The sequence below is a fragment of the Cyanistes caeruleus genome, chromosome 3 (genome assembly GCF_971803275.1).
Source record: "Cyanistes caeruleus chromosome 3, bCyaCae1.hap1.1, whole genome shotgun sequence".
NCBI lineage: Eukaryota > Metazoa > Chordata > Aves > Passeriformes > Paridae > Cyanistes > Cyanistes caeruleus.
This window is the reverse complement of record NC_141703.1, coordinates 18,158,297-18,183,100: the sequence shown is the minus strand read 5'-3', so window position 1 is coordinate 18,183,100 and position 24,804 is coordinate 18,158,297. Positions and strand designations below refer to the sequence as shown.

The 24,804-nt window shown below is 41.5% G+C and overlaps 2 protein-coding genes across 16 annotated transcripts in view; one reads left to right on the top strand and one right to left on the bottom strand.

Annotated features, from left to right (window-relative positions):
* OFD1 (OFD1 centriole and centriolar satellite protein) overlaps positions 1-7,949 on the top strand; it is a 52,949-nt gene extending 45,000 nt beyond the window's left edge. For 2 of the 3 annotated variants that reach the window (XM_086880052.1, XM_086880051.1), the window contains exon 23: positions 5,183-7,949. In XM_086880052.1, coding sequence (XP_086736178.1) covers positions 5,183-5,198 — 16 coding nt within the window. In that variant the 3' untranslated portion in view covers positions 5,199-7,949. The remainder of the gene's footprint in view (positions 1-5,182) is intronic. The other variant, XM_086880050.1, reaches the window with a different exon arrangement.
* Positions 1-24,804, bottom strand: part of GPM6B (glycoprotein M6B) — a 106,479-nt gene that overhangs the window by 14,699 nt on the left and 66,976 nt on the right. For 3 of the 13 annotated variants that reach the window (XM_023918378.2, XM_023918382.2, XM_023918380.2), the window contains exons 1-2: positions 17,565-17,776; positions 10,106-10,225 (exon numbers count right to left, since the gene is read on the bottom strand). The exons of 5 other annotated variants lie outside the window; for them this stretch is intronic. In XM_023918378.2, the coding sequence (XP_023774146.1) occupies positions 10,106-10,225; positions 17,565-17,625 (181 nt within the window). In that variant the 5' untranslated portion in view covers positions 17,626-17,776. Of the gene's footprint in view, positions 1-10,105; positions 10,226-17,564; positions 17,845-24,804 lie in introns of those variants that run through there. 5 more of the 13 variants (XM_023918383.2, XM_023918386.2, XM_023918385.2 and 2 more) reach the window with 2 other exon arrangements.

The window sequence follows — 24,804 nt, the reverse complement described above, 5'->3', positions numbered from 1 at the left end:
GCACTTTCATTGGAAGATGAATACATTTAGGTCCATAAAACTTAACTATCCCACCATCTCCCAGGCCTCCCAAGTTATCTTTTTATATAAATCCACATGAGGTTATAGAGGAAAAATTGAATGGGGTCCAAAGAGTAACAATTTTTGTCGAGGGCAGCTGTATGAAACTGCACTGCACGTAGGCAATACATTTCCAGCTTTTTATAGGATACCCTGGATTTACAGTGATCCCTGAATAGAGTTTGCAGTAGCATGATCAACTGAAATGCATTGTTTAACTTGTCTGAGTTAACAAAACACCCCCCTAGAGCTGCTATTTGTATGAACACTGTAATAAGGAGGTTGCAGCTGAACTGCCAGGTTCCTTCCAACTGCGTGGCCTGAAAACCCATCTGCTTACAGAGCTGGGAAATGTAAATCGGAAACAAACACAGCTTTTAACTGCGCTATAATGGTAATGGCAATCCATACCAATTCATTACTTCAGGGTGATGGCATTAAGCTGTCTCCATTAATGTGCATTTCATACAACTGCGCAAAGCACAAGCCATTAAGACAACGCTTAATGGAGCGGCCAGCGTCGCAGGACAGCCACTGCTGCTACGGCAAGGCGCTACATGGACAAAGCATCTGAAGGCAAGGAGACAGCTGGCAAATGAGGACATCACATCTTCCCACCCAAAAATTTCCTCACAAAGATCAGCAAGTCTCCAGCCACCACATGAAGCAAGTTTATTTTTACCCCCCTCCCATTCCCACTAATGAATGAGTTGCAGAGCAGGCACTTCCGTGAGACACTGGGGAATAATCTGCATCCGATAATTGAAAGATTTCCCATTTCATAAGAGAGAAACTCTTCTTTTAGAGAGTCACAGCAAATGCCCTAGTCAAGCTTAAGCAGCTATCACCATCAAAATTACTTACAAAACACCACTTCACTAACTGCAGACAAGATCTAATTGTATAGAAACAAGGCTGGGAAGGTTTTATAGTCTAGTCCACAGCTGGAGTCCACTCAGTAGGAACTATCTTCATGACAAAAATACTGCCAAATGAAAAACACTGCAGCTCAGCAGTGACAGGCCAAACAAAATCCAAATGCACACTATCAGAGGAAATCGTCTCTGGGTTTCATTTTATCACAGAGGTTCAGAGCTGAGTTCAGACAACAAACCTTGCAGAGCAATCCTCTGCTTTGGGGAATTTGCCTGAGAACAGCTCACACGCAAGAGCAGCCATACACGTGAGGCTGGCTCGCCTCCGCAGCATCTGCTCCCAGGTCAGGTCCAAACCTCCCAGAGTTAATCCAAGAAATGCATGCACCTGGTGCAGGATTAGCCATGAAAGATTATCCAAAAGTAACCATGCTCTGACCCAGCAGACAACACACGTGTGGTCACAGCCCAGCACAAAACCACCTTTTGAGCCATGCTCCAAAAGCAGGAGACCCAACACCTCATCATTGCTTAGTGTGGAGAGACTGATGACCTAAATTGTGCTGATCCCACAGACTGCTTTGCAGAAGGATCCTATCAAAGACAGGAAATAAAAACAGCTGGAAACAAAACCAAGAGACTGACAAGATCCAAAAGAAAAGCTGTTGGTTTCAAAAAACGGGAGCAGCCTAACAAAACTAAAGACTGGTTTAGACCCAGGACTGATGTTTAATACCCCACACCTCCAAGCCAGTTTTCCAGGCCACTGGCATAACATTTGCCCTGAGGAGTTTGTTGGATCACTTACCCAAACGCATGACAGTTTCTACCACTAATCCACAGACCCTTGAACACAAGGCAACAGTGGCAGACCCCCTCTCACCTCTCTAGCAGCTGGCAGATGCACAGACTATCTTTGTGGCCTTACTCTTTGTCTTCCTCTGCAGTCAAAGTAAAAAAGCATCACAGAATTTGGGTGGCCTTCATCTTCTCAGTGCAGAGCAAAGCCAAGGGACACCCCCAGAGGTGTCTAAAGCAACCACATTATTTTGAGCAGAGAGAACTGTCCAAATGTGAAACTGCAGGAACTACTCACCTTGACCCTAAGACTAAAGCAGGAATGAGAGTCTTTGATACACCTGGAAACAGCACACAGCCAGCTTGCAAGCACATGAAGCATCCCAAACCAACAGGTTTCCAAGAGACAGCATCCATCCATCCATAGTCATTCTGCACCCAAATTGACAGCAGAACTTCACAGCCTCCTGCCAGAAGGTAACTAACTGCAGGATACAACCTCATTGCAGTGCTGGGGCTGCCAGACCTCCCTCCCAGATCCCACTGTGAACACTCTTTATCAGCAGATTAAAGCCATGCCTAGCCTGAGCAATATGGCCAATTTTATAATTTTTACACAAGCCTAAAACAGTACTGCTAAGAGCAGCTTTCAAAACCAGCTACAATCTGAAGCTCATCAAGAACTAAGATATGCTTACCAAACTTCCCACAGAAGCACTGAAGCAAAGCAGAGATTTCTGAAAACAATCAGAAAGCTTTCCAGGAAACCTTTATGTTCTCTCTTTGTAACTCAAAGTCAGCAACTATCTTCACGCAGTGCAACTGAAACCCCAGGAAAATGTTTACCTAGTTCATGTTCACAAAATAACTTGCTAACACTCTGATGACAACTGCAGGCTGAAGGCCTGTGAACTCAAGCCAACAAAAATAAGTAGTATTAAAATGAGTTCACCTCCAATTTTCTGCTAGTTTTTACTTTCCATATGTCCAAAACACTGAACTGTTCAGCTCTATATCCACTTCCAATGAAACAGTGTAGAACGATTTAAATATGAAACTGTACAGCGCAAACACACATCACTGCATCTTCCCTTTCAATGGCCATTTTGTGCAAGGCATCACTAGAACCTTTTGTGCAACTCAGCAGAATAAAAACATTTTTTGTCCTCAGGCTGGCGAGCAGCAGTTGCCATGGAGGCAGGTTAATAACAGCCCAATGATTTGCCCAGAGCTGCCTGTGATCTTGGCTACAGATTTAACACACTCTCAGAAGGAGGCCAGCTAAAACAAAGACTGAGATTATTCTCTAGGGAACGAATGCTATTAAACACACACACACACAAATATTCCTGCTAAAGGACAAAAATAAAGAGAAGAGAAAGAAACAGGAACCGGCTATTCTTTTAATCTCCTGGAAGCTATCAGTCACAGGAAATTGGTAAAGGATGAACCTACATATGTACATAAATCAGCAATTGGTTGCTTAATGTATGATAAACAATTATACAATCTACTCAGCAGTGTACAGCCTACTGTATATATGCAGGGGCTTAGCCATTCAATTTCCCATGCCAAATGGTGATTGTGTGGCTAAACCTCCTTTGGTACTTTAAGTACAGCTTTAAGATTTAAACTCAGAATGGCAAGGTAATATAGAATTAATGGAAAATGGTCTTACAATAAAAAAAAAAAAGAAAAAGAGGCAGTTCTCACACACTACCTCATCCTACTAAGGTCAAATCTGTGTTTTGGAAATGATGAAAGACAATGCAATAGGCTCAGATAGCTTCCTTGAGTATTCCTAGGGCTTGCTCTAGGAAGATCAGACACCAGTTCTTGAAGCCTAGACTTGAAAAGCTGAGACAGGCTGATGTTCACAAAGCCATCCATCAAAGCAAAGCATGGAAAACATGATGTAAAGGAGGAATATCCACACCTCCTGGACAGAAAACCAGCCTATTGTCTAATATTCCAAACACCTCCTAGCTTGAACTAGTGTCTCAAGGCATCTCAGGTTCTAACCACTAGCCCATAGTCAAGGTCACTATGGAACAAAAAACCAAGGAACCAAGAAAACCTGGAAGGAGCTTTGATAAGCTTTCCACTTCAGGGAGCTAGTGTCTGTCTTTGAGCTAGTTCCCACTTTCTTTTCCTTAGAAGTTTGGTTTCTTCCCCTCCCATGAAAGATAAAGCAATGGGCATAATTTTCTCCTCACCACTCACTTCCTGTACCTGTGTAACACATTTTAAGAAATGCTGGCCTGTCAGACACCAGTCCAGCTAGCACAGGGCAGAAATTGCACATCATGTTCTACCACAGAACCACAATCTCTGTTGGCTTCAGCACCACAGCTCAGAGAGTACATGGGGAGGAACTGTTTTAAGAGAAGGAAGGTTGCAAGAAATCCAAGGGGGAAAAAAGCACTAAATAACACCTTAAGTGAAAGCACTATATAACATCTTAAGTGAAGCCATCACATGTAAATTAGGCTCATTACTACACATCCACAGGAGCCTAACCTTGGTACCATTACTCCCAATTCACAAATAAATGTAAGAGGACAACTCAGTGCTTGACATTCACCTCCTGCTTCCCCAGTACTGAAGATTACCCAATACCAAGCATGAATAATACCCTTGGAGGCCTAAATCACCATGGAATTTTGTCAGAAAATGAAAGCAATTGCCAGTTTTACTGTCTGCCACCCACCATATTTTTGAAAATTTCCATTCTGAATGGCTTATGCATGCTAGAATTTACATTTTCTTACCTGCTGCATGATTGGCAGCCACAGGAGAAGCACTGAGGGATGTGGGAACAGGCTAATACCTCAGAAGCAAAATTGGAATTTACCTTTCTTCTCTGCATGAGATTAAGCCAGAAACTGCAATAAGGTAACTCCTCACATCTGTCACCCACACCTGCAGCCAAGGGTCAGTAGCAATAACACAATAAAATATTTAACCTTACGTGCATAAGTTTAAAGCCTGTGACAAATTTCTCTCCACACTTTAGTAAGGGACTAAAATAAAAAGGCTCTGCATTAAATCACATGGAAGTCTTTGTTCAAGCTCTAGCCTTACCCATTCCTGCTCATCTTAAATTTTGCTGATTTACAAAACAAAGCTAAACTGCTATTACTACTTAGAATAAATGCTCACTCACCACACACTTCTGGATTAACATTAAACAGACTAAATAAGTGATGAACTCAAATAGAGAAAATCCTTTCTTCTCCTCCCACAAAACTCTTAAGGCTCTTCCACAGAAAACTTCCTTTCAAGTTCAGTATTTCCTAAATTGCCTTTTTGTCCTACACAAATAAGAAGTCGCTGAAATTAACTTATACTGAAAATTAACTCATGAAAGCCAGAAAACTTAATGCAAATGCACTTTAGTCTAGCCAGATTGATAATCTCCCCACTGTACTTGCATTCTCCTCTTCCAGGGTTGTTAATCAATAACTCCTTCCTGGCCAGCAGAGTCCCTGTGATGGAGGGGACACGACCTTGGAGAACACTGCCCCATCAGGGCTGCCACAAAGGATCAGACCTGAAATGCAGCAAGACCACCTCTGTTATCCTTCCAAGTGGCCAGCACAAGATCCTTCTTTCAAGTAAAAACCTGTGAGATCTGGAGTAGTCTGATCCGTCCAGCAAACCTCACTCCACCCTTTACTATTTAAGAGCTACCTGAAGAACAAGTAGCTCCTTTCTGAAAGTCATCAGCTATAATTTAACTTCCCCAGTTATTCTTGCTACAGATACAAGATATCTGGTTTCAGCACTGTTGTACAGCTAGTCCCTGCTTCAGAGAAGGTATTTATTCTCTGTTATGAGTTAGATGCTTCCATATTCTTGCATAGAAGAGAATTAAAAGTCTTTGCTCACAACTCCTGTGCTGGAAAGCAACACAGAGAAAGTAGGAGAACTGGTGCACATGAAGAACAAAAATCTCACAGCCTGGAGGAAATATTAGCAGAACCTTCTTCAAATCCACAAAGCACCAAGTATCTCTGTGGTACTGTATGTGTAATGATAATAAGTGGCTCCTGAATTTGTCTGCAAAAATACAGTAAGCACAGGTTTAAAATCACTTTCTTTTTCATACATGATTAACAAAAAAACCCACAAACAAGCAAGCAAGCAAACAAAAAAGCCCAAACAAACCAAGCAGCCTTTCAGAAGTTCATCCACAGCAAAAACTATTTTTTTTTTTCTCTCACTAAAGAAAAATTTATGTTCAAATTGGAGAAAAGGCTGTTTTACCAAGGCAAGATTTGTTTCTTCTGGATGGTGTTAAATGATACAGAGAAGACTCTAAGAATAGAGAGCAGTAGTCATAACCCTCTTTTCTTTTCCTCCAAATCTCTTCCTCCCAAATCAGCAGCTCTTATAGGAAAAAATTACACTCCTGTTGCAGGAACCAAACCTGTTTCATGCAAAGACAGATGATCTGAATGTATTTTTACATGCCTTATCTAGTTTAACTTCTTCAAATTTAATGAAATACACTCACTTCCCATCTGTATCATTCCAACCTCTGCAAGGCTCATTAAGCTCACAGGTGTTCTGAAGTCATCTTCATCAGACAGTGAAATCTACAGAATAGGAATCACTACATCCATTCCTATTGCAAGTGCCCATCCCAAGTGTTTGTTGTATGAGAGAAAGGAGTCAGACCTGCACAGGCAGAATGCCCCATGAGATGGTGGGATGAGAGAATTGCTCTTGTCCAGCTTTATTGCTTTTGGACAAAGGTCAGACAGAACTTCGTTTTAATTCATGTCTTCTCTGTTTTACTTTTGGCCTATGAAACACTGGAATCCATAGCAGAAGAAAAATACCTAATTTATACTTTGGAAAAGGCCTTACTTCAAACTGGCTTCAACGGGAATTCTTGAGGAGTGATATTTCCTAGCTCTAAGCTACTTCTGCAGGAAAAAAATTAAGCTGGTGATTTAAAAAGAGACTTCTCACATAAGGGACAGATCAGGCATTATTGATATAAGCTTTGGCGTTATTTCTCCTGGAGACTTGTTCTAGTATTTACTATCCAAAATAACACTTGGGATTCAGTGCAGCCTGAGCATGTGGAAATGTTCATTGGCATGCAGAGCTCAAAGCTCAAACACATTGTACCAGCAAGGGCAGCTGCTGATCCAAACTGGGGCTGTAACTCCCAGCTGAAACATCAACAACTCACTGCTCAACAGGCCTGAAGACCCTCCTTCCTTTCTGCCCTTGCCCTGGCCTCCCTTCCCTTGTTTCCCTTATTTTTTCCTTCTTGAAGAAACACTCAGGAGGGTCAACATGAAGGGAACTGCTGCTTCAATAGGTGCCAGCCCAAGCAATAATTTTGAACAAACTCAAGGTAGAAAGGTAAAAGAGATGAAGCAATGGGCAAACTGCCAAAGATATCCAAATGGCTGGAGGTCTAGACAAGCTCAGTGTGGAAATACAAAGGCATATAAGCATTTCAGTTCCATGGATGACTTCCACAGCTCTGTGAAAATCTGTAGGGACATGTGAGTTTCCTTGATCCAACCATCCTCCAGACCCACCTGTATCTTGGCTGACATGATTTTGAAAGCTGACTTTTACTTTAATCAAAGGTGAATATCTTACCTGGAAGACTGGAGTTGAAACTCTTAGCTCCACCTTTCTGCCAGCTGTAACTCACCTCACCCTCCACCAGCCTTCAGCACACAGCAGGAGAGCAAGACTTTTGCCACACTGGATTTCAGCCACTGCTATCCACCGCTTCCCCAGTTGACTCCTCCCTAAGCTATAAAGAAGCAAACAAGAAACACAACCTCTCTCTCCCTAGAGCTGAAAACAGGGCCAAAACCTGTGTGTTTATGTGTGCATGTATTCCAGCCTGGCAGATCTCAGACTCAGAGGTAAATTCTCAATTTAGGAGATACGTGAAGATGCAAAGATCTTCCCAGACATTTACCCAGCTATGGAACAAGAGGAGTAATAAGAAAACATAACTGTAACTGGAGAAGTCCTTTGCCCTGAAACAGCTTTCATGCAATTATTTCCCCAGCTTAATCCTCACCACATAATTTCTAAAACTTGAGCTTGTTTCAGCAAAGGAGCAGGAAGGCTGTTTCAGTGAGATACTCCACATTCACATGCCCTTATGTTGAAACACCTCCCAGCATCTGGGGGAAGCAACTTTCAATAAAAAAAAGAAAAGAAAAAAAAAAAGAAAAAAGATTCCTATAAAGCAAACAACACCCACCTGACCTGGAATAGTGCCTACAGCTAAGCTCATGTTAAACAACTTCTAGAGAAAAAGATGGTACTTTGCTTTCTGGGAAAAAAAAAAAAAAATAGCATTTTGAAAGGCTCATTAAACCTGCAGGTGTTCTGGGGATGTCTTGGCTCCAGCACTGCAGTGAATCTCCCACACTGACTTTTCCCTTGTTGCTCAAGAGCTGGATTCAAGCTTAAATTAGGGAAGTGAGATCATGCTGTATGTGGAGACCCTGGGAGAAGAGGCAGATGCTATGAGGACTGCCACAGGGATGCTCTCATAGTGATGCCCATTGGGACTCTGGCAGAGGAGACAAAGGCACCCAAAAAAATCCTGTGATTTGTCAAAGGAGCAGAGAGGTTATCTCAGCACAGCAGCCAATGCCATCCAGCAGTGGGGGGCTGTAGGCCAGAGCTGAAGGGAGGCATCTTATAGCAAGGATTTGGGCTGGGACTGAAGTGATATCTCCCCTCCAAGCTAAGGGACAAGAGCAAAGACCAACATTTTCACAGTGGCTAATCCATCATTGTCAGGTTGGTTTTACTCAAGACCTGCTCAGAGAGGTTTCACTGTTGCCTAAAAGACTTTTAATTTCTTTAAGTGCAGCCATTTAAAACATCTTCCCTTGAACTGGTATTTCTGGGTTCTGGTGGTTTTTCACTCCATCAACAGGAACCCTTTAATCCTCAACTCCTTCATGACAGGATATTTACCTACATGATAGTTCAGAAAGATTCTCAAGGCAGTCTGAAAAGGGTTCAGCTGCCTAAACAAGGGTTTCTAGCACCATTTTAGGTGCCAGACTCCCAGCTGCTGTAACAGAAGGCTGTGCATCTCCGTGTCCTGGCTCATCTGTGCCAGCACATATGGACATGTCTCATCACTGGGGAAGCTGAAGGGGCCCAAGACCCTGATAACCAAGGGTCTAGCCTGCTCCTTCCATGTCCTTCACAGCCCAGGGAGGCAGTATTCATAATCCAGCACTACTTCCTGAAGCATTTCTTTTGTGTGTAAAATACCCCATGTGCACTAAACGTGAAGTTTGGAAATGTCTTCTGGCAGCCCCAAACCTGTCACCCAAGTAACCTGGCATAAAATATGGTCAAAATGAATATTGATATGGAAGAGAGAGAGATCATAATTTGTGACCTAAGTATTTGGGGGGAAAAGATATTTGAAATACATAAACATTTGAATCCTAAAGTACAAGAGAAGGAAAATACAATGGAAAGGGGAAGGATGAGGCAGCAAGCTTTGGTGCATATTTCCCTGCATTGCTATTAAAGTCTCTGATGCGGAGGCAGGCGTCTCCAGCAAACAAGCTGTCAAGCAGGCTTCAGTCACTCAGCTCTGAGAAAAGAGAAGAGGATTCTAGATAGAGCTAGCTGCAAAAGCTGTCTCTGAGCATATACATCCCTTTCTGTGCTATCCATCAATCAGACTGGAATTTTCTGATGTGATCAATCATAGGCTTGATTTCAGGTACCTTTCTGAGATGCTTCAAAACTCAATTCCACCACAGACCCTTAAAATAAAGCTTCACAAAAACTAAATCGGATCTTGAGGTCTCAAGCCAGATATCAAAAGGACAGGCATGTGGAATCACCAAACCATTTTTACAGCATCACCTGGTATCTTCCTCTAAACTCTGACATATACACTTAGTGCTTCAAGCAAGTGAAAAATGCAAACCAAACCACAGAATATTGTCTAGGAAGCATATTGTAGGATACCAGTGAGTCAGATGTGCTGTCACTGCTTTAGTGTCATTTCTGCATTTGTGGCTGATGAGTCTGGTAGATTCATCTGCATAAATCCCCATACTATTTCATCTCATCCGTAAACAGTTTAGAAGCAATTGGGAGCACAGTTAAAAGGAAGCTGTCCCTCACAACACCCATTATTGTCTTTCAAGCATTAACAAGAAAATTGAAATTTATGTCAAGTATTCATATAAAAGAAGTAGACTCCTTACAGCCTTAACAAACAAAACAAGAAAAACAGAGGAACGTTTATCTTAAATTGTTAGGACTACTGCAAAGCATTAAGTTTATGCTACTACCATTTCTGAACTCTTAATTTCCCTTTCACCCAGCCCTTTATTTACCTTGAATCCCCAAAGGACTAATATTGCCTCTCAATGCTGGCACATGATGGTACCGGTGTGGCCTTGAACTCCTGTACATCCAGTGGTACCTGCCAATTTCCATTTCTGGTCTGGTGATCACTGCCAATTTTAGGTGGTAAAAAGTCAGTGTCACCAGTAAGTTTTAGTTCAGTACTTTCAGTCATTTTATTTTAAAAACAAGAGCCCAAAAAACACACTGTAGTTTCAGAAGTGAAATAACATAACCTTACAGACTAAAGGAAGAGATTAGGAGGGATGATCAACAGGGAAATGCTCACACAGGTGTTAAGAAAGGTTGAATAGCTGAAACTCCATCTAGGATTTGAGTTAAAACACATAAAGAAGGGCTCTCTATTCTTACCCCCACCCACTCTCATGTGTCACTCTCTTTGTCCATGACAAAAAGCTCTGCTCCAGAAGTAAAGGAAGGTAAAGTCATGGAAAATCATGTTACCTGTTTTTTAAAAAGTCTCTAATGCTGTCAAAGAAAAAAGTTATTGCTTTATGTCAAGGTAGGGCAAACACAAAGGTTTGCTCTGATATTTTCTTACATTAAAAAATAAGTTTGTGGGCTTTATTTCACCTAAGCTCTGCTCGCATCCAAAAATCTGGACCAAGTGTGTTAAAAACAATTTGTTCCAGGTTCATGGCCAAGAAGAGCAGTTCTGCTTCTCCTTGTCTTTTCAGAGGAAGCCCAGCAACAAGACCTCACATGCAGTAACTCACCTCACCCGCTCACACACTCATTGCACACTCATTGCCATAGGGTTTCTGTGTCTCTGAAAGAGGCAGGAAACAGCAAACTGCTTTTGAGCCTACATGTCCCCCCATTGGTACCACTATGGCCTTGTCAAAGCTGTCAGGGTGAGACTGACAGACCTTTATTCAAAATGCACCAGAGTCCCCCTCTGCAGTGGGGAATTTCTAAATGAGAAACCATCATTTCTGGCTGAAACAAATCCAATTCAGCAGCATTTGGGCACGTGGAGAAAGTGAAGGTTGTGAGAATGAAAACCTCATCTACTGTAGACTAGATTAGAGACAAATTTCAGGGGGCTGGAGAAGTAGAAATGCCATAAATTTATAGTCTATGAGGGGCTCAGAAGGGCCTGCACCTAGTACCTTTCATGTGGTTTTGCAGCTTGTGCAATGAGGAGTTTGGCACAGCCACATTAGCATACGTCAAGAAGAGAAAAAACTCTTGGCCTTGAATCCAAATGCTGGATCTAGAGATTTAAACCAAGAATTTGTTTGTCTTCTTTATCAGCAAACGAACTCCAATACTAAGAGTCTTTTGGGTTTTGTACATAAATTTAGCATCAATGGCTCTCTAAAGCATACTTTGTGACTTGGTAATTTTCCCCTCTGCATCTCACACACAAACCAGCAAGCAGGTATCAGTAAATCTTCCACAGAATACATTATTCTGTATTGTATGGCTCAGTCTTCCTCTTAGGAAAGACAAGTTACACATCTTATGAGCATAACAAAATACAAAATGTGTTGAAAGTACTGTTCTAAAATGACTGCACACTCTCAGGATGATATCATCTCCTTCTTCTCAGAGAGGAACAATCCTGCTTGGAAGATCACAAGGAATGCCATAATAAATGAATCGGATACAAAATGGAAAACAATATTCTTCACTAGTACTGCATACCTCCTCTTCCTTGCCTCCCCAAAGTCTGCTCCCTGCCTTTTTGAGGATACTTACTGGACACTTGTAACAGATTCAGATTTTTACTTTTATTAATGAAAATTAAAAATAGCCAGCTGCAAAGACTTCCAGAAAGAAGAGAATTATTCCTTTGCACTGCAGCAGCATCTAAACCAAACCTTCGACATCAAGAAGATTTTATCCTACTAGCTTGAACCCAGAGTTTGAGATTTCTCCTGCAATGGCAACAAAAATCACTTGTTCAGAGCAGCAGAGCAGGCAGCTCCTTCTCTCTCTTAGCCTAGAGGAATGCTGGTGAAATCACCTGTCTGCTGCAGTAGAAACATCAAACCCTGAAACACGGAGACATGTAAACTTTGTAGCATCATAAGTAAAAAGATTCTATGGAGTTGGTTTCTTTAATTAGCAATTTCTGGTTTTGCAGTAACAGGGCTCCTTTCATTAGGAGGCAGTTCAAACTCCATAAGGAATTTCAGTTTTTCCACTGCTCTGCAAAGAGCCACTTAGCAATGGCTCCTTGGTAGCCCTTAGTGCATGCCCGGCACGACTTCTGAAGCTGAAGAGTATCTCTGGGTGACTTTGCTGGGACCCACTCATGTAAAATCAACACCAGGTCAAAAACTCTCCAGGCTCCAGTGGCATAACAACTACTGCACACAGTCCATATGCATTGGAATTTAACTGTACCCTGAATAGCTGGGAAAGGAAACAGGCTTCAGGGCTTCTTTACCTTTTGCTTTTTGAGTAACTACCTGCAGCAACTGCATTCCCTGGTCTAGGTTACAATACCCTCCCACCCACAGCCAAGCTCCACAGCTTGAGGCCTCCTGTCAGAACCAGGCTGTCCTCAATCCTGCAAAGACACAGCAGCTACAGAACTGTCAGTGTTTTCATGTCACGCCACACAGGCACACGGATGGCGACTGTGGTGTTCAATATTCACTGGGATGAATCATCTTGCATGCCTGTAATCAAATTCACAGTGCTCAACATCCTCATGCTTGCTGCCTTTATCATATGGTTTTGGAGGAAACATGGTGTTGATATTCATCTGTCTCAACTGATGAAGCAGTCCACAGCAGCAAAGAGAGGGTGTTTGGTCACTGATGGTTTGGTGATGAATACTGGACAAGGAGCAAGGCTGGGCAGAAAACGGGGAAGGGTCAGAGTAACTAAAGGAGACCCTCCCCCCATCTTTGCCCCCTTTGCTTCTGCTGCAAAATCCATTGTGCGCGTACAGTGCCATCTGGGTTTCCCCCACCCCCCGTTACCATATCCCATGGCACATATGTCTAGGTTTTCTGCTTTCACGAGGTTGTTCAGACCAGTATGAGTACATTCTCTGAGTATTTTTCAACCCCCTCCTACTTAGAAACCAAATCCTATTCATTAAAACCTAAATCACTAAGCCTGCCAAATTATTATCCCTAGAATATCGCGTGTCCCAGATTCTCCCAGGGCTGGACCTCTCTTCCTACAGTCGTATTCTTCAGGGACTTAGACTTACAGCAGTTATTGTTGTCAGTGGATCTGAAACATCAATCAACTGCTTTAAACTGGAAAAAATATGCAGCATACTAAAAATCTTTGAATGGCTTGACAGCTCTGATACCACTGTGTGAGCCTAACATTAGGTGGGTACCTTTGAAATTTTGGTTGATGATCATAACACATATTTTAAAAAATACTTTTTTTTTTCCAATTTGTTGTAATGAAAAATACATCTGTGATGCATCAAAATGTCATAAACTCACTGTGTAAAAATAACCTTACTAGAAGTGAAATAAACTGCATGACAATCCATTCCTTTCTCACACCACGCTTTACAGCTTCATTTAAACACAACTGTACAACTGTGTGCAATAGTGTAAGAGAAGCAAAGTATTTTCTTTCTATTTTTTACTAGCATATACTTGACTACTTAGAGCTTAAAAGCTGAAACATGGCTTCATATACCATAAGAATAATAAAGCTCACAACAATTACTGAGCACAAGATCTTCTTTTATCAAGAGAACATAAGCAGGGAAGAGCCAATTAAAAGGGACCTTTGGTACAGCTGCTCAAACTGGTCTTCATTATTCCTCAGCACAGCATAAGCAGTTTGAACATCATATGTATTTATATAAGGAACCTAAACCCTGGTATTGTGGCTTTCTTCCATCTTGTAATTGGTGAATTCACCATGGTCACCCACAGTTGGGGTTTATTTTCTTTTTTTTCATTTTGCAGCTTGGTAGCGTTTCTTACAGTTAAATGAAAAGGGAAACTTCTTGTCTCTGTTAATGTGTATCAGGATCTATATCCTTCACTGCTGATGCAAAACGGCATTTCGTTTTTCTTATTTATTCCACCTCAGTAAATCTGCCTGCCCAGTCCTCACATTTTGATTTAATTTAATGCCTGCAAGATAAACCCTGTCATTTATAATAATTTGTAAACCTTCATCTTTAAAATGCATCCAATCTGTCCTGCAGCCCTGCAAAGTATCTGTTAAACATTTTGCTTCAGCTTTCATGGTGTTCTCCTCTGATAAAGGCTGCTGATACACAGCATAAAGCTTACTTATTTCTTATCTCCATCAACATGAGGGTTGTTCCAATTCCAATTAAAAAAACTGGGGCAGCAGCCACTCATCTGGGTGCAGAGAAACAAATGTCAGATAAACACTGAATCCATCAGCTGGGTAGTATCGCTGCCTGAATCAGGCAGGGGATTAATGAAAATTATTAAAAGATAGAATGGAAATTCTATACAGTTTAGCAAACTTTAAAAAATCTAAATCATTTTCAACCATTTTCATTTATTCATCTGTGAATATTCATAAAGCACATTAGCTTGTGCAAATTGTCTCAGCTATACTGCAGTCCAAAATAGCTGGCTGTCCACATTTGCCACAGAGATGGGAAACACAAACCAATACCTTTGTGGCACCACTGCTCACATACGACTGCTTTAGGTGCTCAAACTGAAAACACACCTCTCTGTTCATGCCAAGTGCTCCAGCAGTATTGCTCACCAGGGTCCTCACAAGTATTGGGAGCCCTGTACAGAGACAGTATGTAGTCCTAGCCCAACTTCCTCCAAGTATTTATTCCACAAAACTGCAGCACATCATCAAGAAGGTCGTTGCATTGAAAACACACCCCAGAAACATGCAGTTTAAAATTCTGGTAAAGGGAAAATATCCTTTAGCTTAAAAGAATGATTTGCTATTAGTCAAATGCAGATAGTTTCCCCAGAACTTGGCAGTGAAAAGCATGCTGAGTGTGAACTTGAATACCCAAAGCAGAATGCTCATGATCTTCCCTTGCTCAGTCTTAGCAGTAGCAGCATCTACCAAACCCCTTCAGATGATGGTTTATCTCCTTAGGCTTTGCAATAAATTTCTAGAAGTAAGAGTTAAGAGACCCTGTCATAGGACTTCAACTGCTTCAATCTGTGGCAATTGCCTTGAAATCGCTGGATCTAGGGCATCTCATAAAGGATGGCCATTACCAAGTCCAGGTGGGATCCTAGAGGAAGAAGAAAATGTTGCAAGGCTGGCAAGCATGTGAGGCATAACAAGTAACAGATGTGGTCCATAGAGTAAATTAAGGGGTCTTCTTCTGTTCTATACCCCAAAATAAAGCAGCAGCATTTTCCTGCAAGTTTCATTACACAGAGAAAAATCCCATTTCCCTCCACAGGAGCTGCCGGGGAAAGACTGAAAAATTCTGACATTTGAGAGGTACCTGATGCCTGCTGAGCCCATCTGAAAACCCAACTGGACTCGACAGATTTAGGACTTTGGAAAATCTGCTCCTCAAAACCAAATATGTCTCTTCCATGATCACTTCACAGCAGTAACTTTGCAGGGGGATCTGGTCTATTTGTTTTGCTATAGAAATTAGGAGCAGGACTGTTTCAGCTTTCTGCATTTTAATTTACTGTGAAGCATATTGAGAATTTAAGTGAAGAGAAATACAGAGCATAATGTGAGAGACCATGTGTTATTTTCAGGAATCCTAGAACTGGCAAGAACAAAGCCTACAAGTGTTACACACATATACTTATGTAACAGATCCAAAGTACAAAATTATCATAGAAAAAATTAAGAAATTGTGGTAACATTGGGATAGGAGGCTCCCTGCTTGCATCTGATGAAAGCAACAGATCAACCACCTTGACTTGGAAGCAGATTTACTGTTCTACATGTTGTGCTTTCATCCTTGCCAAAACAAAAGGGAAGCCATAAACTCATCATAAACACACTCAGCAACACATTTTGTTTTGCGCAGCTGCTAATGCATACGGATAACTTTCTTTAGTGTTCATTGTAACATGAATTCCACTGCTTTAAAAGACGCTTGTCAATCAGAAGAAAGAATTTCTGGAATTTTTGAAGAATGATCTATCAATTCAAGGCCGTTTCATAGTCAGTCTGTTCAGGACATTTTGTACATTAATTACTCAAAAATCTGCAGTGAGGTGGGTTATTATCCACATACACTAATGGCTTTCAGAGTTTAATCTCTCATCAGTGGACCTCCTTTTGTGAAATCCCTAAGGGATTATGTAGTACTATGTCTAATCACTTGACAAATTTCATTTACTTGAAATTGAAGCTTGTTTTATATGAAGTGTGTAGCAGGAGTCAGATTCAAAGTAGGAAAACAAAATCAGTTACTGGACACTATCGGGATTTATCATGTTTACATCTGAACTGCTTAACAATCGATGAAAGAATTCTGCTTGGGGAAATGCATTAGTTGTTTATCAGCTGCTTAAGCCTATGAAATACTCAGATGGGATACTCAGGTTGCTTATAAACGATACACAACAGGTTAAAAAAATGTACCATGACTCAAGTAAAAAGCCAGTGGAAATTTAAATAATTTTGTTGCTGCTGTATCATTCAGCAACGAATAAAAACCCAACAAACTGCTATGATCCGTAGAGTAGCCTGCTACAGTGAAGAGGACTGGCTGTTTGACACAAATTATACAACACAGAAAGAAAATATCCCTTGTGAGTTGAATTTACGCTCTGAAGTTCAGCACTCCAGACCAAACAATCAACCTGTACAGCTGGGATGGATGAAGCACCTCTCTTTCAGTGCTGCCATCTCCCTATCACAGAACCATCACCATGGAATTGTTCTCTCCATTAAGCAAAAATTCTCAGAGATTTCTGAAATCTAATGTTGCAAAACTCGCTCCATTGTTGCCCCTTATCATAGTGCAGGCAGATAGCTACAAAAGTACAATTTGCCAGATGACACCACGGAAAAGGAATTTAAAAAAAAAAAAGAGTAGCATTTGGCATCGAGCTCACTACACGAAGGCTGTGTGACATTATAATCTATTATATGTTGTTATAACCTAGGTCTCCCACACTGCATTGCAAAGCCTTGCTACATGGCTAGTCTCGATGAAAACACTAGATTACAGTTCCGAAAACAACATGCAAACACACAGGCACACGCTACCTCTATAAACCAAATTAACCAAAATATGTCAAAGACGCAGCAATAAGAAGACTTCTTTTGCAAGCATCATTTTGGGTAGGGTTAGGACAGATTCAAAGCAAATACAGACGCAGACAGAAAGGCTGATGCTCTATTAATTGTCAAGCCATGCAGGAAAGGACGGCTGAAAGCCCGAAGATGCAGTAATGATTGTTTAAGAGCTATCTGAAAAAGTGACAAAACTGGCCTAAACCTCTTTAAGCCCCCTGAATGAAAAGATTTAAACAGGCTATTGTTAAGACCCCTGGGTACCTTTTTTCTCTTGGCTTTGTTCTGCATTTTCCTCCGCTGCAGTTTCCATGGCTGGCTTCATACCATCCACCAAAAATGCCGCCCCCCCTCCCCCCCCAGCAAGCACTTTTTCTCTTCGCCTCCTTTCTCACTCCCTTCCGTCTCCTATTTACAGCGGCGGTGATTAAGCGGCTCTGTTCTCCCCTACAGTAGATTACAGTCCTTTCCAAAATGCCAGAAAAGTCTTGTCAGCTTCAATTTCGCTCCGCTGACTGGTCCACGAGGAGCCGTGCCAGCTCGCACAGCCGTACGTCACCACGGTCCCCAGCTATAAAATAGCCATCCTGCCGCCGCTTGCCACACCGTGGGCATCACCCGCCCGCGCCCCCTTCCTCCTGCCCTCCGCTCTTCCCCTCTTTCCCCGTCTCCCAACAAATGTTAATCAATTCTGCGGGTAGTGAAAGGATTGGTGACATCGGGAGGGGAGATGCAAGTGAGAAAGAAAGGAGCCCCCGGCCGCTGTGAGGTGAGCCCCCCCGGCCGCCGTCTCTAAGGGGAGTGCACGCCGGCATACAATCACAGGGCTCCCTTTCCCATGGGACCTTGTTATTATGCTTTGCATTTTGATTTATTCCACATGCCCTCTGCTCTTTCAAGGGGTGGGGGGTGATGGGTCTGTTCTCTCTGTTTGCTTTCTTCGCTGAGAGTTCCGTTCACCCACGGTAAAAGGCTGTGAGAGAAGCATAAAAGCAAAAGTGGGCATATATGTATGTACGTGGAAACATTAAATTCTTTCTTTGACTGCAAGCACAATGGAAAAAAAAAATATCCAAGCAAGGAGACAGGAAGCAAGTTCAAGTGACCTAAAATGCATGTGCAACACTCTGAAGGATAAAATGTTTAAGAAAACACAACTTGGGCTTTAAACGGAGGTCTGCCACTAGAGACCTAAAGCCGTGCTTGGGAGTGAGCACAGAGTTGCTGTTCAGCACGCTTGATCATTCCCCTAAGTCCTGCAGACAGACTGCAGCGAGATCAAATAAGCTGCACTTGAGAGCAACAAACTCAGGACATGCCAGCGTTGCATTGCATGAGGTGACTTTAGGTGTCCCCAGCCACTCTTGTGCTGGGGAGCCACAGAGCAGGGCAACACCAAGTAGAGGTATTGTTCCCCTCCCAAAACCCAGGACAACTGACACATTTAAGGCTGTACTGAGGCTAATTAACCTTGCCTGTCACTTTGCTTGTCTCAGTGCCTTACAGTGCAGCACACTGCACAGGGCACAAGTGCCCAAAGGCACCCCTTTGTGTGTGTAGGATGGTGGAGCAAGCATGGAGTAATGGCCTTTGTGGTCCAGCACAGTGCAGTTCTGCAGCCTGCAAAGACGCCCAGCAGATTCAGCAAATGCAGGGGATGTTAAAACCTACACCCTGCATGCTCCCTATAACAGATTCAAACAGGAGAGTGGGAAGAGGGAAGCAGTCCAAAGATTTGTAGCTGCAATGTAGTCTCTTCTGGTTGAAGTAACTACACCCACAACTTTGCTGTGCATTTTTATTTCTAGATGCCTAGTGAAAAACACAAAAGCCCTCAGACCCAACCATTACAGAAAGTTCCTGTCTCTTCCAAGAAATTAGTGCACAAACCCTCTTCTCTCACCACAGCCAACACAGCTGTTACTTTGCTTTGGGCATTACTGCTCAGACTTCAGGCTTCAGCACAGCTGCCAGGAGATCTTGGTCATATCCTAAGGTTTCATATCACAGCATCAAAATTTGATGTCAAGCACTTGCCTAAAATGCTTCCTTGGAGTCCAGGAAAAGTCTGCAGTTGAAGCTCCCACTTCAGCAGACCTCTGTGTAAGCAGGATTTGTAGATGGCATGAAGTATCCTCAGGAGCCAATGTGGGGCAAGGGGTTGGGCTCATGAAGGTAATCAAATGAGTAGCCAGAGCAGACACCTCAACCCAGGTGCCAAGGCATATTTCCCCAATCTTCCTCTCCAGTGCTCAGACAGCGATCCACACACAGACTGAAATCCCGTCCCAGCAAGACCATGCACTGCAAACACACTCCCTGAAACAACCAGCTGAAAGGTGAAAGCATGGGTGATGTGTTTGCCATATTCTTTTAACCATTAGTAAAAGTTGTTGGTATAATAATTATACAAAGAAAAGTTTTCTACAAAGAGTGGGGGTTTTTTCCCCATTTAACATCAGTAAGACTGAACATCCAAATACACCCTGCTTGCTGAAAGTCACACAAATTTTAGTCATTGGTCAAAGCAGTTGATTGCTTCTGACATAAAATTCTCTTCTTGGAATGCCTCATTGTGCAGTAGGTACTTCTGTCACAGTCTAGATCTCTCTTTCTTAATGATCTTTGCTTTTAGACTGGAAGGTCTAAAACTTTAAAAGTCTGAAACCTCCCTTCAGACTGTCCTAAGCTACAAAAGACCTGTTCATAACCTGATTCAATTTGTGCAGTATCAATGCACTTATCAGTATAAATACACGGAAAATACAAACATAATATGGAATTTCCTTTATTTAAACAGAAAATACATTCTGAAATATTCTGAAATACTTCTGAAGAAATAACCTCTGGTTACAGACTGTCTCTAGAGGAAACCTGTGACTTCAGCCCTCCCCTCTTTACCGGTGAGACTTCCTCCTTCAAAGAGCTGCACACTTTCCTAATGGTGAGCAAAATTTATTAGGCAGACTCAAGACCTCAGAGTTCCTGATATTTCAGAAACCCCAAACTAACAGGCTGAGAGACTATTTCCTCGACTGTTTCCCCAGAATAACCCCTTCTCCAAACAGGCAATGAAAAATCAGTGCACAATACCAGAATCACCTTCACAAAAACTTGAACTGAACACCTCAAAAATCATCAAGCCCAACTATTCAAAATCATTAATCCTACCTACTAAATCATGCTCTAAAAGCTTCAAGTGATACATGAGTGTAAAATTCTCTCCCCTCCCCTCTTACTATTTTCTGGATTGCTGCAATGTATGATAGGCTTTAAGCACTTATCATCCTAACTAATTTCTAGATTTTCAAAATTCTACACCATCATTGGTAAATACAGCAAATAAAACAAAAATATGATTTCCTCCAGTGCTAACATGGGTGCTGATCTTGTGCTTTAAGCATTAATCTCAGACAGCAAGTTGTCTCATTCAATGTTCCCTCCCTTAAACAGATACATCCTTGTCATAATATGTGATGAGACTGGGAGACATCAAGTTTATGCCTGCGACAACACAGCAAAAGATTTAGCCACAAAGAGAAAAAAAAAATAAAAATTAAGACTGATAATCAACAAAAACCTGCTTGTACAGACCAAGCTGATTTAGATAACCAGCAACTAGGGCAGGTAGTTAGTTACATTTGAGAAGTTCAACCCAGCATTTTATTGCAGAACAAGATAAAAGTGAAAATGAGGAGAGGGGCTGAGCAGCAAAGGTTTCTGCTGCTAAAGCACAGCTCTGAGCCTACTGCCAAACCTCAGGATGAACAGCAGTGGAGGAAAGTATGTGAAGGCACCGTGGACCAAGTCATATTTACTGCAAAGGAGTTTAAAAAAAAAAATCTTAAATCTACTTTATCTAGATATTAAAAAATAAACCAAAAAAAACCCCAAACCACACATTTAATCATATTGCTCAGTCAATTAAAATAGCACAATTGCAGAAGTTAAAAAATATATTAGAATCCCTATTCTGTTCATGTGCCAGTTCCTTTTGAACATCTCTCTTTAATGTCACTGAATCTAGTTTACATTCCTGCAGGCTGAGAAGCTCTACCAGAAGCTACAGCAAATTCTTCACAAGCTTTCAGGAGATGAATACACACTTGCCATTTCTACAAAGGCTTCATAGAACTGTAATAAGAGTGTTCTCACATAGCTGAAGAGCAATTTCAGATTATCTATGAGATCCAAGACTCAGAAGTTAAAATACAGAGACTGTCCCTCAAACAAGACTGACACATAGTCCAAACAACTAATTTTAAAGACAACTTGTAGAATACTTTTTTTAAAAAATATTTAAGAGAAAGAACAAATACATGTGAAGCCACTTGGTGCAATGTAATTGCTCGTATTCAGCTTTAAACCAGTTACTGAAGACTTGCTTATAAAACCTGATTCAAATACTTATGCAAAAAGCAGGCAAACTTTCCATGTAGATAAAATCAAAGCATGACAAGTTTTCAGTTGTTCAGCAGTCATACATCTTGCAAGTACTTTACAAAAAAATTTAAAATTTGGGTTCATTCTTTCTGATATACTAAGTTACTAGGAAAATGGAATCCAAATTAACAAGTAACAGTGGAAAATAACTGCACTTATACCACAGTATAAAACACAGACATGAGTCTTCACTGCACTTAGGGGTCTCAGTCTCAAATTTCTGTAAGAAAAAGCAAAAATAAAGGCTTAAGCAAGGATAGTGGTTATCTCTGCAGCCAAAGAAAATCACTGAGTTAACCAATGGAGCTAAGTCCAGGAGGGTAAGCAAACCTTAACAGTGTGCAGATGCCAGTGCTGTGACTCCCTTAACAAAGCCTGGTGAAGATGTCAATGAATGCTGCCAAGCTAAATGCCTGGTGGCAAGCAGCAGGCAAAGGAGATGTCACTCACTTGTTGAGTTTCATACAGTTCCCTGTCCAGCCTGCCTGTTTCCAGCTGGACCACTGCAGCTCCTCTGCTCTCAGCCACAGCTGAGAATCGAAGGTAATAAACAGCCCAGATCCACAACATACACCAATGGCTAACATCTAGTTGGAACACAAAGGAAAAAAAAAATCCCTTAGTAAGTGAACAGATGGTTCTGTATGGCTTTTCCAGTAGCTAGGTCTCAGCAAGTTCTAGTCTCAAAGATGGCTCAGATTGCAGAGATGTGAAGTCTACAAAAAAAAAAAAGTCAAAATGAAAGAAAAATAAAAAGTTGATGTGTTCTTAAGCAGGTGGGAGCTCCATTTCTGCTTATGAAAGGCACAACAGCACAGAAGGAAATAAATAATTTAAAAAAGCTATGGATTCTTGGATATTATGGAATCTAAGGGCCTCAGTAACATTTTCCTGGGTTTTAGAAACTTGTATTTAAAAAAGAAAAAATCTGGGGAGAATAATTCAAAACTCTTGACAGACAAAATACAGGAATCTCAACCCTGCCAAAGACTTCTGAGGAAAGACAATAAAAATGAAAACAAAGCAGCATACATTTGAAACTAAGCTGGAAGCAACATCACCTCTTGCATCACTCTTCTGTAGGCTGCCTGAAGTAGCACCGTGCTTTTGGCAAGCCAGAAGGAAATATGGTGACAAACTAGACCCCATTTAGACTACAGCATAAAGAGCACAGAAATACAGATAATGAAAGCAAAGACTTCCTAGCATCTCCCCCAGAAGCAGCTTTCATTAGGCAAGTGTTCAGAGCTCCAGCGGCTATCCTCAGCTTCTACTCCAGCTCCACAATTTTATGGCATAGTCTTCTACAAAATGTACTGCATGGCAGGTTTCAAATGCTTGAACTTTACAATGAAGCAGCAAAACAAGGCTCTGAGTTACCCAATCTCCATAAATTTTTCTCTTCATCAGTAGCAAGATCCTCACGTACATGAATAAAACATGAAGCCTTCAACGGTACTTCAAATGCTTCTCCATAATTTTAAGGGCTATGTTTTTGACTTTGGCACACATAACCACCTTTTCTTGTTCCCTCTGTCCGTCACAACTGAGAGGAGATTCTCAGCTATCATGCCTCTGCCTTGTATAGTGCAGCAGGAAAGTAATATGCTCAAGTTTTTTCTTTGTTGCCTTAATTCTGCACTTTGAAGACAATCCAACATACTTAGCTTTTGCTGTGAACCCTCTTCTCCAACGCTGTTGTCAAAGCTTACTGCCATCTCAGAAAACTAACCGGAGCTTCTGAATACTTGGACATACTGAAATAGCATCCTAGATATTTATGTCACACTTGCCAGCACTCAAGTAGAAGTGCCTCTTGTACTTGTAGAAGAGCTATTTCTGCCAGCAATTTAGAAGGCAGCAAAGGTATTATTATAATATACTCCTGTTAATACAGCTGCTCCATCTAAAACACAAGAGCCTGAGACAGGACTGGAGGCTACCTGTTGATTATTTTTTTTCCTCTACTTATAAATAAACATACTGAGTTGACACAAACATACCCTTTTGCTACACAAAGTTGGATTTAATCATACAATCCTGTTAACTTTACATCCAGTTCTGATTTTCAAAATTGCCCTCCCACTCTTCACATAGACTTCAGCATCCCACCTACAATCTCTCATCTATTCAGTGCTCGTTTTGTTCTTCAGTCTTGGCTTCAGTCCAGTCTTTTCACAAAGTATGGAATAAAGTAGGGAAATAAAAAGAAGTGCAAAACCCTCCAGCTCCCCAAAAAGAAAGCAGGGGCACTTGTTGTAGAAGGGTACCTCACACTGCGTACTAGGGGTTCATGGGGAGGGACAAGGATGAAGAATCCTCCTAGAATGTCACAAAGGATTCTATGCATAAACCACTGATGTAGATATGTGTTTGCATGTACACATGCAGAAAACATGTGTGCATAGTCTTATGTATATGAAGAAAATGCATACAATTATATATGTATTTTTATTGAACAGTAAACCATATGAGCATCATTGGAACCTCTATGAGGAATGCATATTAATTTACAGAGTCATGCAATAGGTATTCAGTTTGATAGTGAATGCACAGCCATCCCACTGCACAGACTGCTACAGACTCCTCCAGCTCAAGGTTCCAGGGACAGGAACCAAGTCACTCAAGATCAGACTGGAGTTTGCAGCACAGCTAAACCACACCTTGGGAGCATTGCTACCCGTTCATCTCAGTATCCTGGGTTGGAAAACCAGCACCAGGCTCTGCCGTACATTGCTTCTAGACCCACTCATGGATTGTTGGGCAGCTGTGTGTCAACTTTTTGAATAACCCAGTGAACTCAAAAGTCAAAATGTTGATGTAAAAGAAAGCATCAAAATAATGATTAGTATAAGGCACTGAAATTCACTGTTTGAAGTTCCAGCATCTGTAGCTGAAAGCATCTGTAGCTACAGACAGAAAATTCCTATTCCAGTGTAATTAAACTATACTTTGGGAAAGATCCTGCACCAGTTCTGTCATGCAGTGCTGGACTGCCTGTTGAATTGCAAATATAGTCTCTGTTCACACATAAGACACTAGTCATGAAATCCTCAGTTAA